This window comes from Eubalaena glacialis, chromosome 14 (genome assembly GCF_028564815.1).
Source record: "Eubalaena glacialis isolate mEubGla1 chromosome 14, mEubGla1.1.hap2.+ XY, whole genome shotgun sequence".
In the NCBI taxonomy this organism is placed as follows: Eukaryota; Metazoa; Chordata; class Mammalia; order Artiodactyla; family Balaenidae; genus Eubalaena; species Eubalaena glacialis.
In genome coordinates this window covers 81088818-81105201 of record NC_083729.1, presented here as the reverse complement: position 1 = coordinate 81105201, position 16384 = coordinate 81088818, and the positions used below count along the sequence as shown (strand labels likewise).

At 38.5% G+C, this 16384-nt stretch overlaps 1 protein-coding gene across 2 annotated transcripts in view; it reads left to right on the top strand.

Moving 5' to 3' along the window:
* EIF2AK3 (eukaryotic translation initiation factor 2 alpha kinase 3) overlaps positions 1 to 16384 on the top strand; it is a 68762-nt gene that overhangs the window by 40353 nt on the left and 12025 nt on the right. The window contains exons 7-15 of one of the 2 annotated variants that reach the window (XM_061210452.1): positions 101 to 241; positions 1214 to 1336; positions 2979 to 3199; positions 3570 to 3682; positions 7013 to 7135; positions 9763 to 9912; positions 11368 to 12148; positions 14478 to 14645; positions 15045 to 15357. In XM_061210452.1, coding sequence (XP_061066435.1) covers positions 101 to 241; positions 1214 to 1336; positions 2979 to 3199; positions 3570 to 3682; positions 7013 to 7135; positions 9763 to 9912; positions 11368 to 12148; positions 14478 to 14645; positions 15045 to 15077 — 1853 coding nt within the window. In that variant the 3' untranslated portion in view covers positions 15078 to 15357. Of the gene's footprint in view, positions 1 to 100; positions 242 to 1213; positions 1337 to 2978; positions 3200 to 3569; positions 3683 to 7012; positions 7136 to 9762; positions 9913 to 11367; positions 12149 to 14477; positions 14646 to 15044; positions 15358 to 16384 lie in introns of those variants that run through there. The other variant, XM_061210451.1, reaches the window with a different exon arrangement.

Here is a 16384-nt window from a genome sequence, read left to right as displayed (position 1 = left end):
GAATTCATCTAATTTTATTAAATCAAAATGAACCTTTTTTAAAAAAAAAATCATCAGTGCTTGATTCTAAACCTAACTGACAGTGTTCTGGTTGATTCAGGAATGTACAGAGGCCAGCTGTATCTGCAGTCATCAGTCAGAATTTCAGAAAAGTTTCCTACGAGTCCCAAGGCCTTGGAATCTGTCAACAGTGAAAATGCAATCATTCCCTTGCCAACAATCAAATGGAAACCCTTAATTCGTAAGTGAATTATGAACTTTTATAAATGTTATTAAGATGTTCAGAGGCCTAATCATGACTGTCTTTGACCTAGTTTTGAATATCAGAGAGATCACAACTATTATATACTCTATATTTTCTGATAAACTGGGAAGGTATTTCAGACGTTAATGAATTTTAATTATCCTTTAGAACATGATTTCATTGAAACAGCAGCTACTTCTATAGAAATCAGTGTCAATAAAATATTTCTCTAGACAGCTTAGAAAAACTCTTAACCATTCTCTGACCATGCCTTGATATCATTTCACTCTTAACATATTTATATTAAGAATATTTATGGGACTTCCCTGGTGGCGCAGTGATTAAGAATCTGCCTGCCAATGCAGGGGACACAGGTTTGAGCCCTGGTCCGGGAAGATTCCCACATGCCACGGAGCAACTAAGCCCGCGAGCCACAACTACTGAGCCCACGTGCCACAACTATTGAAGCCCACGCACCTGGAGTCCATGCTCAGTAACAAGAGAAGCCACCACAATGAGAAGCTCACGCACTGCAGCGAAGAGTAGCCCCCACTCACCGCAACTAGAGAAAGCCTGCGCACAGCAATGAAGACCAAAAGCAGCCTAAAATAAATAAATTTATTTTTTTTAAAAAAAGAATATTTATGAAACATCTGGTTATCACATCATATTCTTTGAGACACTCAAATTGAGTTGAATTCAAATACTAAACCATCTATTTCCTTCAGCTATCTTTTTGTACCTTGTATATGTTTTTTATCACATATATCACATCATATTTTAATTACTCGTTTAAATGACTCATCTCTCCACAAGACTGTGCTTTTCAAGAGAAAGAACGTTGGGCCATTTGTTTGACTTACATATTTGAACTGAGCTGTGGTATTTGAATATCTGTTTTTTGGATGAATGAGGCACACACATTTTCATTAAAGTCATAACAGTTAAGATTTTACCATTTTCTTTTAGATTCTCCTTCCAGAACTCCTGTCTTGGTGGGGTCTGATGAATTTGACAAATGTCTTAGTAATGATAAGTTTTCTCACGAAGAGTACAGTAATGGTGCACTTTCAATCTTGCAGTATCCATATGGTAAGTGTGATTCCACTTGGATTGAAAATGCTGTTTTTATTTTTCTGTTTATTTTAATTTATTAATTTGAAATTAATTAATAGAATGCAAATGCAAAGTAGTCAGTTGGAGGGTAGAAAATAAATATCTTGGGAGGCAGATATTGTGAATGGTGGCCAAGGGTACAAGGCTTCAAAGACAGATTGCCAGGGTTTTGCCACATGCTAGGCTGGGCACACCTAACTTACCTGTGTCTCTGTTTCTTCATCTGTAAAACAAAGATATAATAATCCTAATATCTATTTATTGGGTTGTTGTAAGGTCTAAATGAGATAATGCACAGTCTTAATTAGCACCATGCCTGGCAATTAATAGTGTTCAATAAGCATTAGTTCTTGTTATTAGCTCTCATTTAATTATGAGCTTATATAATGTAGTCTATATAATATCAGTCTGTGTAATGAAGAAAATAGGTGTTTCCCATAGAGCTATGTGAAAATGCTATAAAATGGGGTTATTGGGCTTCCCTGGTGGCGCAGTGGTTGAGAATCTGCCTGCCAATGCAGGGGACACGGGTTCGAGCCCTGGTCTGGGAAGATCCCACATGCCGCGGAGCAGCTGGGCCCGTGAGCCACAATTACTGAGCCTGCGCGTCTGGAGCCTGTGCTCTGCAACAAGAGAGGCCACGATAGTGAGAGGCCCGCGCACCGCGATGAAGAGTGGCCCCCGCTTGCCACAACTAGAGAAAGCCCTCGCACAGAAACGAAGACCCAACACAGCCATAAATAAATAAATAAATAAATAAATAAATAAATAAAAATGGGGTTATTTTAATTTTGTTTTCAGACCAGGAAAATTAGTACAAAAGTCAAGAATAGGTGAAATTTGGCGTGAAACACATTCCTGTGTATTTAAAGTTAGGATATATTCAGATATGAAAGTCTTCTGAACAGTTGGATATAAAAAAAAAAAATTGCTCAGATCTGCATTAGGCAAAAACATAGACTCCTCGTCAGTTACCCTAGATGATAAAACTGGGAAATTATTGTAGAATTTAAATTGATTTAACAAAAATCAGAGAGCTCTGAACTACAAACAGCTGTCTATCTGATACTGATCAAAATACAAGGTAAAAGAGAATTGTGTAATCTGCCCATGTGGTATAAAATAGAAGGTAAAAAGGACAGGCTGCTTTCTAGGACAAATTCATTTTGACAGCCTGAAAGGAACCAGAGAGCACGGTGGAGATGTTTTCCTCGTCATGGTAAAATTTGATATTTTATTGATGCTAAATGAAAGTAAAGTTTCAAATCCTCCAAGGAGGTTTGAGTACTGTCTAATTTATTTTTCTTTTTTGCATTTAAAGGATTGAATTATTAATGAGATAATGAATGGAGTAGCTCTTAAGGGTTGTTTTTAGTCTTATTATTCAGTGGAAAGAAAATGTATGATGCTTATGGAATAAAGGAAAATATATTTGTGTAGAAAGAAGAAAAAGTAGGGTAAATGAGGCTGTCGAAATGTGCTAAAGAAGAGATGAAACTTTAGAAAAAGGAATTAGTGTTAAAAGTCATAGGAAATTAGATAATTTTTAGCAATTAAAGGTGGAACTATATTGGTTTATCTTTTTTAAAAAAACCACTTTTAATGTTTGTTTTTGAAGATAATGGTTATTACCTGCCATACTACAAGAGGGAAAGAAACAAACGGAGCACACAGATCACAGTCAGATTTCTCGACAACCCGAATTACAACAAGAATATCCGCAAAAAGGATCCCGTTCTCCTCTTACACTGGTGGAAAGAAATAGTTGGAACCATTCTGTTTTGTATCGTAGCAACAACTTTCATTGTGCGCAGACTCTTCCATCCTCATCCTCACAGAGTAAGACATTTTTTAGAATCTCATCTTTTTCAAAGTGTTGGGACTGTAGAAAACTTAGGGTGTGTGTGCGTGTGCGCACGTGATGGGCAAGGGGTCCATTTCCTTAAGTTTTACCCTAAAATCATTGTTGCCCATACTCTTGCTTCCCTGTCCTTGTCCCCTTCACTCCTCAACCCATTGCAGTCTGGCTCCACCCTGATCATTCCCTTTCCCTTTGACAAAGGAAATGCTGTTGTTTTATGTTCTTATAATGCATTTATTTTTCTCAATATTATTTATTCTCCAGTGTTATTTTATAGCCTAATATTGTTAGCTAACCTCAATTCAGCTTTGTACTGAGAGTGATTTTTTTTCTCCCCCACCTTATCAGCAAAGGAAAGAATCTGAAACTCAGTGTCAAACTGAAAATAAATATGATTCTGTCAGTGGAGAAGCTAATGACAGTAGCTGGAATGACATAAAAAATTCTGGATATGTATCACGGTATGAGTCTTATCATAAAATACATGTGTGCTGTAGCTTCTGGTGCTAACTGTTCAAATCCAGGAAGAAATGGCCTTAGATACAGAGGACGAATGGATGGTTCAGAAGGGAGAGGGGAGTGGTGGGTGAAATAGATGAAGAATGGAATAGTTGTTCATTCAACATCTGCTTCTAAACCTCCAGTTATATGATAAATCACAGGGATTGTAATATACAACGTAAGGAATATGGTTAATAATATTGCAGTAACTTTCTATGGGGACAGATGATTACTAGACTTATCGTGGTGATCATTTCATAATGTATACAAATGTCAAATCATTATGTAGTACACCTGAAACTTACATAATATTGTATGCCGACTGTATATCACTTAAGAAAGAAGAAACAACCTCTAAGATATTGTTTAATTTTTTAAAAAAAAAATGTATGACTAGGTAAATAAAACAGACATATCCCTCAAGTTACTTAAACTGATTCAAGGTGGTATAGAAGAGGGATAGAAGTAGAGTGTTACAAAAGTTTAGAATTATAGCCACCATGTATGTCAATTATTTCTCAATAAAACTGGAAGGAAAAGAAAAAAAAAGAATTACAGCCACCAAATTGAGTTGTTATTCAGATGACATAGTTATTGAGGGTATACCATGTTCTGGGCTTGGCATTAATACCAAATAATAATGTTTATGTTATTGGAATATGACATAAATACCCTGTGTTACTTAATCCTCAATTATTTATTTCATCCTTATTCTGTCTAAAATAAGAAGCAGAAAACTGGGGAGAAATACACCAATAGAATAGATCATTTTTAAAAACAGAAGAGGGAGTTGGGTTACTTAAAAAGCAGCCAATTCAAATAATTTAAAAGTAAAATAAAAGTAGAAAATCTGTAAGCAAATCTGTCAGGTGTACAGATTTTGATGCTTTGTGGGACAAGAAATGGTGCTGCGGTTCAATTTTCTTACATGGATTATTGCTGCTTTTCCCCTTTGTTTTGATATCATGCTTAGACTTTCGTGATACAGGGACAGGGAGAAGCTCTAAATGAAACTTACTGCTTAATATCTAGGGAAATGGCTTTATGACAGAAAAGATTGAAAATTACAGCTAAAATGTGGGTTATTTTGATTATCTGTGGACTTAATCTAAGCTGCATTCATACCGTCTTCTCAAAAATTGAGAATTGGCTGTAATCCGTATGTTTTATCAAAACGTACTAGGTGACTAGCAAGTGGTAAGAGCTTTAATACCCTTGCTAATAAAGATGCTGACTTATATGTCAGTGGCCAACACCACCAGCAGGCAGTGAGGGAGAGGAGAGGGGCCCATCAACTCCATGGACAGTTCACTACCCAAGCCATTCATTGTTCATTCAGCATCTTTCTGAACAACTGTGTGCAGTGTCTCAGGCTTTGGGAGAAATAAAAAGACTGGTCCTATCCCCTGGAGGAGCTTAAAGTCTACAGGGGAAGGTGATACTGGAGAAAACATAAACATATAAGGAAAAAAGCCATGAGCTAAGTAACTAACTCTGGCTGTGATGATTCAAGAGGGCGTCATAATAAATCATGAGTAAGTAAGAGACAGGTGGAGATGGGAGGGTGAGTGGGGTATGGTGAATAAGCATATATTTGTAAGGCTGTTGTGAAGAGAATTGGAATAATGTACTCTAAAATTGAATTAGACTCAATTTTCCTTCCATTTTATTCACTATGAAGAGAACAGCTGATTGTTTTTAAAAATACAGGTGCGCTGTATAATACCTGATGTATATTGAGTGCCTACTATGTTCTAGGTATTATGAAGAACATGAGCTCTGGATTCAGTCATGAATTTAAGTCCTAAGTTGGGACCTGAGGCAAGATGATACTGATATTTATAAAATCTGTAATCATATATAAGATGTTTCTCCTTTCAAAAGATATATCCATTTTCATATGAGTGTTTTCTTTAATGTAGGAAGATAATTCAGTTGGCTCTCCAGGAGTAGGACAAGAACTTCATGGGCTTTTGCAGTTGGGGAGATGGATTTGTACTCAAATACCTTGACTAGCTATTCTTAGGGATACAGATCATTACTCTTCATTCTCTGTGAAGGTAATTGGCCCATGGAGGGTTGGGATCTATTGTCTCTCCTCCTTAACACCATGCTCTAACCAGCTGAGCCAACCGCTAAATTAATATGAGTGTGCAAGTCATAAAGTAATAAAGTTAGCCTTATAAGGGGCACCAAAGATCATCTAATTCAACTCCCCCTCACATGGCTGGAAGAATATCTTCCACAGCACGCATGCATGCATCCATTCATCTATTAATTCATGCATTATTCGATAGATATTTGTTAGGCCTTCTATTTGCCAGGTGAGCCCAGGCTTTGGAAATACAAAGAGAAAAAAGAATTCTTTCCTGAATCAGGGTCCCTACAATTCAGTAGCAGTGGAGAGAGAAAGCTGCTTATAAATAACTGCAAAATATTGAGACTAAGTTTAAACAGTTCCAAGTAGTATGTGCAAAGTGCTATAAGAACATTAAGATAGGGGTCTAGGAAGGCCTTATAGAGGTGGTGAGATGAGCAGAATGAAAGAAAAATAGAGTTTTATTAAGTCCAAAGAAGTAGGGCATCCCACTGGAGCAAACAGCAGAAGCCAAAGCCCTGAAGTTGTGAGAGAGCCTGGTGCAAGTTGGCTGGAATATACAGAGCAGATCAGAGAGGTCAACAGGGGAAATAGGCTACAAAGTGGAGGTCCATCTGTAAGTGCCAGATGGTGAGTTAGCTTCTGTCCAAATACCTTTGGTGATGAACACACTGACTCCTGAGGTACCCCAGCGAATTTCAGATAGCTTTGGTTCCTAGAGAGATTCTGGCTAAAAACGTACACAAATGTAATAGGACTGATTAAATCTTTTCCATAAAATATACAGGCACTGGCATAAGATTAAAATACATTTTCTGCTTGAATACAGAATGCCACAAGAGGTAAAAGGTTAGAGAATTAAGTATAAACTGTTGTGATGGATGATGGAAAGTATTGGATAGGACAGAACAGTACTAAAATTGCTGTAAGAATAAGTGATTAACAAGTGATTCCCCATTAAGCAGAAGTTTTAAAATTTTTTATAAAATTCCCAGGGGCAAAATTAAAATGTGTTTGCTTCATTTATACAGACAAAAGCAAGGAATGCTATTAGAATTTAAACTACACTCTATTAAAATAAGTTCTAGGAAACTTAGTTTATACATTTTTACGTATCATAAAATAAGATTGAACTATTAGTACAAAAATTAAAACTATTACAAACTTTTAAAATTTACTTTTTTTTTTTAAGATATCTAACAGATTTTGAACCGATTCAGTGCATGGGTCGTGGAGGGTTTGGAGTTGTCTTTGAAGCTAGAAACAAAGTTGATGACTGCAATTATGCTATCAAGAGAATCCGTCTCCCCAACAGGTAATGGATGGTACTTTTAGTAAACTTGGAGTTAGGACTATATTATCTAATCTCATAGGCAATACGTCCTTACTATACTCCATAGAGACTATAGAAAACATAGTTTCTGACCTTCTGAATCTTATGTTCTCAGTGCTACCAGGTAACCAGCTATCTTTTAAAAATGTTATCTACTTTGATCGCTTTGTATCTACTTAAAACATATTCCCTTCTTTTTGATTCTTAACAACTCAGGGCATTCCCATAGTGAATTTTAATAACTATAGACTTTAATACATAGCACCATTTAAAAATAATCTATATTTATTGTGGAAAGTAAGGAATAGTGTTAAAACAAAAACCAATCCGTGTCTACTCTACCCAGTAATAAACACTTTTAACATTTTAGGGTATTTTCTTTTGATTTTGTTTTTTTCTGGTCATAAATTTACCTAGCTGGTGGCACAGTTATCAATACAATACAGTTTTATCTATTGCTTCCTTCATTGTATTCTCAGTATTTTCCTTGCTATTACGAGTATGTTATTGAAATGCTAAAATATATTGAAAGTGTTTTATGACTGGAAAATAGTCCAATTAATACTTGTGCCATATCTTATTTAACCATTTCTTATTTTCAAATATTTACGTTTCCAACTTGTTGCAATTAAAAATAACTTTGGGGACTTTCCTGGCAGTCCATTAGTTAGGACTCCGTGCTTCCACTGCAGGGGGCATGGGTTTGATCCCTGGTCAGGGAACTAAGATCCCACATGCCTCTCGGCACGGCCAAAAAAAAAAAAAAAAAAACTTGGCACTGTTCATCTTTTATATAAAATTTTGATCACATCTGTTTCCTTAGGATAGATTCCTAGAAGTGGAATTTTGGGCTCAGAACAGGGTGATGCTTAAGATGATGGGCTTTCAGTAACACCGTCCTTTTCATCTATTGTGGAAGCCTCCTGTGGATTCTTGATTAAATGTGCACTAATTTCTGGGCTGTCTTCCTAATTAGTAGTTAAACATGCTGTCCAACAGATAGGGACATAGGAATGGGACAGTCTGAGTACTATGGGACTAATTCTTTTCTTTGGTATATAATTTTTGAGCAGTTTAAATATTCATATGTACAAGGTAGCACATAGGATATAAAAATTAAGAAAGGCTTCTGCCCTCAAGAATCTATAACTATTTGAGGCCTTTGTATATATACTCAAATAACTGCAAAGCCAGGAAGATTGTGACTTGTGGTTTAGTTTAGTAAATAGCGTCTCATGAAGAAAGTGCGGAGGTAGCCGAAAGGCAGTCAAGGAAAGCAAGCCTTGTCTGTGCCGTGTTCAAGGGTAGCCTGTCCCTTGGTGGACACACATGTAGGGGAGGGATGGCCAAGTACGTGAAATGGCCTGAGCATAGGCTCTAGGCAAACATTCGCAGGGGATGTAGAGGTTAGTGAGGATTCTGGCACAAGTGGAGCAAGGGTAAGAATGGAGGGGAGGGACTTCCCTGGCAGTCCAGTGGTTAAGACTGCCCTTCCAACGCAGCAGGCATGGGTTCGGTCCCTGGTTGGGGAACTAAGATCCCACAAGCCACACTGTGCAGCCCCCCCAAAAAAAAAAAAAGAGAGAATGAAGGGGAGTATTGAAGAAAGATGGCAAAGATGGGTTCCAGCACCTTAAATGCCAAGCAGAGGAGTTTAGATTTTATTCCATAGACAGTTGTGCCTTTGAGCAGAAGAATGACGTGATCAAAGTGGAGGTGGTACGTAGTAAGAGACAAGTGTGTTCATTAGGAGATTTTTTTTTTTTTTTTTGCAGAAGTTCAGTCCTAAGATACAGAGCATTAGTGCAGCAGAAGTGGAGACGGATGAGGAAGGAATGAGTATCAGGAATTAAAAAGGAGGAGCTGATAGGATTTGGTCACTGAATATGGAACATTCAGAAACCTACCAGGATTCTCAGGGTGGGACCATTAACAGTAATGAAACACAGAGAGAAAAGTGGGAGTAGCTGACTGTCTCTTGGGGATGGAAGAGGATATAACTTATATTTATTATGTTGTTTCAGGTGATGGTGGGATCCCTAGAATGTGAGCTTAGATCCGTCAGAAAAGCTGTCAAAGCAGAAGATCAAATCCAGATGCTTTTCTGGTTAAACATCATTGCCTATGATATTCAGTAGTTGAGGCTTTAAACAGACAAAGGTGCTCGTACAAGCCTTTTGGATTGTTGTATGTGCCTTGTCGGGCTGGTCCTTCTCCATCCTCCTGAGCTGCCAGGCTGAGCTCTCTTTTCTGAATACTTCACTTCCACCTATTCATCCCCCTATTAATTAACAAGCATTAAGCAATTATCTTCAAGGGTCTGTAGTCATTCATTTTTAGTCAGCTAAGAACTCTTTATTTGAATGGATAGATGTACTTGTAAGCATTTATTTCTAGAAGAAAAAAGAAATACTATAAATACATATTTTTTTCTAATACAAGACTTATTTACTCTTTGGCTTCTTAGAATTATGCCACTAGGCTGACTCATCTGTTTCCAATTTTAGAACAAGGGAGAATTTTATTTTATTGTTTTGTACTGTCTTTGGATATGATTGCTTCTTCAGATCAGAGCAGCCTTCAGTGTCTTCATTGTTTCTCTGTTTCAGGGAATTGGCTCGGGAAAAGGTAATGCGAGAAGTTAAAGCCTTAGCCAAGCTTGAACACCCAGGAATTGTTAGATATTTCAATGCTTGGTTGGAAGCACCACCAGAGAAGTGGCAAGAAAAAATGGATGAAATTTGGCTGAAAGATGAAAGGTAACTTGGTTAGACATAGACTTAAAAACTAGTATTTATTTCAGGCTAGTTTTTGGCTTACATGAACAAAATATCCTTTCTATAACTTTAGAGATGATTTTTTTAAAAGAAAAATAACAGCAGATTACTGTTTCTGTCATCACGTTTTGGAACGTTCTCTAGTCACTTGTTAAGTGAAAAGTTGAGTTAGTTTTTAGAACATGAACTTTTTTTTCTTTTTTGTCCAGAACATGAATTTCTAAAATCATTGGTAGATAGAGCTCTGTGACTTATAATTCACTGAAGGATTTACAGTACCCTTTCTCAATAAGAGATATTGTCTGCTTTTGTCTCCATTTTTTATTTTAAATTTTCATTTAGTTTCTTAGTAGTTAGCAATTTACAACTCCTTTCTAAAGTAGTTTTAAAGTATTTGCAGTTAAAACTACAAGAATTTGGGACTTCCCTGGTGGTCCAGTGGTTAAGACTTTGCCTTCCAATGCAAGAGGTGTGAGTTCAATCCCTGGTCCGGGAGCTAAGATTCCACACGCCTTGCAGTCAAAAAAAAAAAAACACCCAAAAAAACATAAAACAGAAGCAATAATGTAACAAATTCAATAAAGACTTTAAAAAAATGGTCCACATCAAGAAAAAAAAATATATACATGAGCTTATGGGAATTCCCTGGTGGTCCAGTGGTTAGGACTCCTCGCTTTCACTGCCAAGGGCGCAGGTTCGATCCCTGGTCGGGAAACTAAGATCTCGCAAGCCGCACAGCGAGGCCAAAAACCAAAAAGAAAAAAAAACCGTGAACTTAGGCAACCTGAAGATAATTCCCATGTTAAATATGCTATTCTCTAGGAAGGAAGACCCTTTTAAAAACTACTAAATGAGAACAAAAAGGAAGCAGGCTACAAATAGACTATTTAGTAAAGAGCTGGGGTAAAATTCCTGCCTGAAAGTACCAAACACAGCCCTAGATCCACGTGAGGTACCTAGTTACAGTGACACTTACATACACAGCCAGTAGCCAAACCACAGAAGGACCAGGTGAAGTGACCCTGTGTCTCAAGCCCTAATTTGGATGGGGGCTTCCGAATCACAGCCACCAAGGGGTTCTGGCCTTGGTCTTCCTTTGTGCTTTGTGTTTTGCACATAGGCCTTGGCTGTTCTGGGCCTGACAGTCCCAGATAACTGTTTCCAGTTTAAAACCAAGGTTTCCGATTAAGGAATGGATGGACGGTGCTGTTCTTTGTCTCCTGTGGCATGTTTTCATTGAATTTCCATGTTGTCATTTGGTAACTGGCTTTATTATAGTTGAAGCTTTGGAGACAAAGCATGTAGTTACAACACTGTAAGTCAACTATACTTCAATAAAAATCAATCAATCAATCAACAAGCAAACAAAGGATGTAGTTCACATAATTTAATCAACACATATTCACTCTCATCCCTTTGTACTTCTCCCACTCTTAGCACAGACTGGCCGCTCAGCTCTCCTAGTCCCGCGGATGCGCCATCCGTTAAAATATGCAGAATGGATCCTTTCTCTACAAAGGAACGCATTGAAATCATAGCCCCTTCTCCACGAAGCAGTAGGTCTTTTTCAGTCGGGATTTCCTGTGGCCAGACAGGTTCATCCAAGAGCCAGTTCTCTCCGCTGGAATTTTCCGGAATGGACCACAGAGACACGAGTGAGTCGGTGGACGCGGTGTGCAACCTCCAGGACAGCTGCCTTACAGACTGCGAGGGGGAAGACAGTACTAGGGATGGCAATGACGAGGGACACTCCTTTGAACTTTGTCCTTCTGAAGCTTCCCCTTATGTAAGGTCAAGGGAGCGAACCTCCTCTTCTATAGTATTTGAAGATTCCGGCTGTGATAACGCATCCAGCAAAGAAGAGCCCAAAACGAACCGACCGCCTATTGGCAACCATTGTGCTGATAAACTAACCGCAGTCCAGCATTCCAGTAGCAAGTCTTCCTCGGAACCTACTTTGTCTATTTCTCCTTCAAGACCAACCACTTTAAGTTTAGCTCTCACTAAAAACTCTGTGGAAAAACTCCAACCCAGTTCACCGAAGGTGTATCTTTACATCCAGATGCAGCTGTGCCGAAAGGAAAACCTCAAGGACTGGCTGAACAGCCGCTGCACCATTGAGGAAAGAGAGAGGAACGTGTGTCTGCACATCTTCCTGCAGATCGCGGAGGCGGTGGAGTTTCTGCACGGCAAAGGACTCATGCACAGGGACCTCAAGGTCTGTTTTCGTGGAACATCACCCAAGGGTTTCAATGGGGTTTTTTTTTTCTATTAAAGTCATTTATTTTGTTTATTTACTTATTATTTTTATTGAAGTACAGTTGATTTACAGTGTTGTGTTAGTTTCAGGTGAACAGCAAAGTGATTCAGTTTTTTATATATATACATATTCCCAGTTGAAAAGCTGTGTATTCTGTTCATTCTGACCTATCATTGAGCCTAATGTTAAACCTTCTAGACCCTCTAACCTTTTTGTATTTTGGTCACGTGTTTGTCACATATCAGTCTCAACATAGCTGCCAGAAGTTCTCAGGGCTCCATGTTTTAAGTCTTTTGGAGGTGTTGGGGAGAAAAGTATCACTTTCCCCCGCTATTGATCAGAAGTCCTGGGTTTTCTTTTTTTTTTTTCATTTAAATGAGCATTTTTTTAAAATTAATTTTTATTGGAGTATAGTTGATTTACCTGGTTTTCTTCTAATCGATAAGCCAGGAACACATATGCGTCCCTAAACCAGTCGCCTGGCCAGAGGCTGGGATTATGCTGATTGGTGGATGCAAGTTCTGGATGCAACCTCCAGATAACATCCCGTATGAACCACGGACTTGCTGCCCAGAAGAAGAGAGTTCCCAAAGTCACATCAGGCTACTTCTGGTAGAAGCGTAGGGGTATGGAAAGATGCTGGAGAACCAAAAAAAAAAAAAAAAGTCTGTTAGTGTTGGGTAAATAACAGCTGACAGCAGAGCACGGAGAGGGGAGGAAAGATGAAATTTAAGGCAGTCTAATCCTGTCTCTCTTACAAGGTTATTTGAGGGAGAGTAGGAGGGTATCACTATAGATGTTGGTTATATGCAATAACTTCATTGTTTCAAAGTCCAAACTGTATGATGGCACTTTGGAGTTTTGAAATAAAATGTTTTTTGTCTGGCAGTATTTGAAGCCCAGTGAAAGTCAATTTTGTGAGCTAAATGGCTTCCTTTTCCCTTATTTCAAGGACTATGAATGGTGGTCATGTGAGCTGAGAGTAGGCTCTAGGGAAAGACGATATATTTCACGTAGGGGATTTTGAGTTTGAGGAGCCCGTGGTTAGATGTATCTTATGAACAGTTGCATATGAGAGTTTAGAACTCGGGATGGGGGTTGTGGGGTATATGGGAACCTGTGAGTATTAGAAGAGGCAACACAAGATGTAGTTAAGAGCTCTTATTCTCCTTGACAGCCTACATTCCTCTCTCAGACACAAGCCCGAAGATCAGTCTGTTTCGTTCATTCACCAAATAGTAGTGATTAGCTACCGTAGGGCAAGAATTGGACACGTGGCAGTGGAGCAGAAGTCCTTTTCTCATGGAGCCAGACTGCCTGGGTTTGAATCCCTGCTCCACCCCTTACTAGCGGGGTAACCTTGGGCAACTTACTTAACTTCTCTGGGCCTCAGTTTTCACATCTGTGAAATGGGGGACCATTTCATGAGCGACCAATAGGACTAAAAGCGTTGTATTACATGAGTTAATAGTAATGAACTACTTAGATCAGCTTCTGGCTCATTGCAAGTGCTATATATGCATTTGCTGCTATTATTATTATTATTATTATTATTATTATTATTATTATTATTATTATTATTATCATGGCTTAGGTCATAAATGTAGAGGAGCTTGCCAAGGGAGAGTATATAGAATAATGAGATTGAGGTTTAAGTACCCTAGACCCTAGGGAATGTGAATCTCTAAGGATTTATTTAAATAGATGTTCAGGGACTTCCCTGGTGGCACAGTGGTTAAGAATTCACCTGCCAATGCAGGGGACACGGTTTCGAGCCCTGGTCCGGGAAGAGCCCACATGCCGCGGAGCAGCTAAGCCCGTGCGCCACAACTACTGAGCCTGCGCTCTAGATCCTGCGAGCCACAGCTACTGAAGCCCTTGTGCTTAGAGCCTAGAGCCTCAACAAGAGAATCCACCGCAATGAGAAGCCCGGCACCACAACAAAGAGTAGCCCCCGCTCGCCGCAACTAGAGAAAGCTCGTGCACAGCAACGAAGACCCAACGCAGCCAAAAAATTAATAAATAAAATTTAAATAAATAAATAGATAGATAGATGTTCAATAAATACTCACTCCCTTTGCTACCCTTGCCTCTTCTTTACTCACAGTACTTGTCTAGCATCGAAGGATAGTTTTTATTTTCATATTAGCCCATTGTAAAGAGAAATATGCTTGAGAATATCTAGTGTCTTGTATTTATTTTCTGTAGTCATTTAAATAATTCTCTTCACTTTCTCTCTTTCTCCATACACACCCACCATGCTTTTGTCTGTTTCATTTTTTTCCAGCCTTCCAACATATTCTTTACAATGGATGATGTGGTCAAGGTTGGAGACTTTGGATTGGTGACTGCAATGGACCAGGATGAAGAAGACCAGCTGGTTCTGACCCCAATGCCAGGGTACGCCAGACACACAGGACAAGTGGGGACCAAGCTGTATATGAGCCCAGAACAGGTGAGCCTTTCGTTTTCCTTCTGAGGAATAAATAGATTTTTAATTAGGATGGCAGCAAGCTAGATGTGCGCCACGAATCTCCATCCGTGCTGTGTTTAAAATACCCAATAAAATAAAAGCTGAAAATGATGAAAACTGGCAGAAGTGTTCCACAGGCAACACAGCTAGGGTACAATTCCACAACCTGGATTGGGGTGTCGAGGAAGAAAAATACTAAAAATGCATGAAATGTGCTCACCCTCTGAACCAGAACCTGACAGCAACCAGAAACTTAGAATGAGATTTTGAATGTCCTCCTCCCAAACTTAATTGTCATTCACCCTGTGTGAACTATGCAGGAACTGTTTTCAGAGCCAGCTGGAGGTAGTGTTCTAAGCTGTTCTCTACAATAATCCACAGGCAGCTTCCAGAACGTACCATGGCAGGAAATAAAGGTGGACAGGCTGCGCTATGTTGCCTTGTGGGATGCTTAGTCTTCCAAGGAAAAGCTCCATAAACTGAACAGAGACTGGAAAAGTGGTGGGACGCAGGGCATCCTGGGAGCTCCAGCACAGCATCCCTGGCCACCACTGCGCTGATGGTATTCACAAGCTTACATATGCTTAGATCGGCGGTTCTCAGACTTTCTGATCAATGCCTGTTTATACTTGTAAACATGATCGAGAGCTCAAGAATTTTTCTTAAGGAATTTTATCCATCAGTATTTGCCATATTAGAGATTGAAACAGAAATTTGTAAAATTTTTAATTCAGTTAAAAATGACAATATTAAATCTATCACATCTTCAAGATATTTTCTGAAAAATAAATATTTTCCGAAAGAAAACTAGTGAGAAGAGTGGCATTTACTTACATTTTTGTAAAGCTCTTTACTGTCTGACTTAAAAGAGATTTCATATCTGCTTTTGCATTTAATCCCTTGCACTATGTTATTTTGGTTGAAGTATATGAAGAAAATCTGACTTCACATAGATAGGCAGTTGGAAAAGGAGGAATATTTTAATACCATTTTCAGGTAGTTGTGGGCATTCTTCTTTGACAGAACATCAAAATACAATAAGCAAAAGTTTCTGAAGAGTCATTTGCCCTGAATCTAAAACCATAGCAGTGAACATTTTGTATTGTGTTACTTTAACATCCCTTGGTCCATTTTGCACATTGAATGGACCTTTGACCCACGCATGATTTTATAAAATTGTGCATTGGTCATTTGGAAACTGTTGGTTCCCTAAGTTATGCATCTTTTCCAAAAGTTGTCACAATTCACTATACAGTATTAAAAAAATCACTTTGGTTAATATCACCACCAATCTCACCGGAAAAGGCTTTAAGTATTAGGAAGCTGTCAGGTTCCCAGTGATGGACACAAATTTTCCAAAATTCTGACATTCACTTCAAAGCTCAACTTTTATTTTTGGCATCAAATACTGTCAGTTTTCCTTGAAGTTCCATTCTCACTTTGTTCATCTTTAAGAAAATATCTGTCAAGTATCCAAGTATGAATGACCACAGTTTGTCTACCAGTTGTTCTTTCAAGTCAAAACGGTGCTCTATGAAAAGAGCGTCTGGTTCATATAGTAACTCAAACAATTGCACAAATGCTTTCTCTTGAGACAACCATTGTACTTCGGTGTGGAGCAGAAATGCTTTATGGATACTGCCCATTTTGTCACACAGAGTATTTAAAAAATGCGTACCTAAGGGGGAAGATATAATAAAATTAATAATTTTTACTGCTTC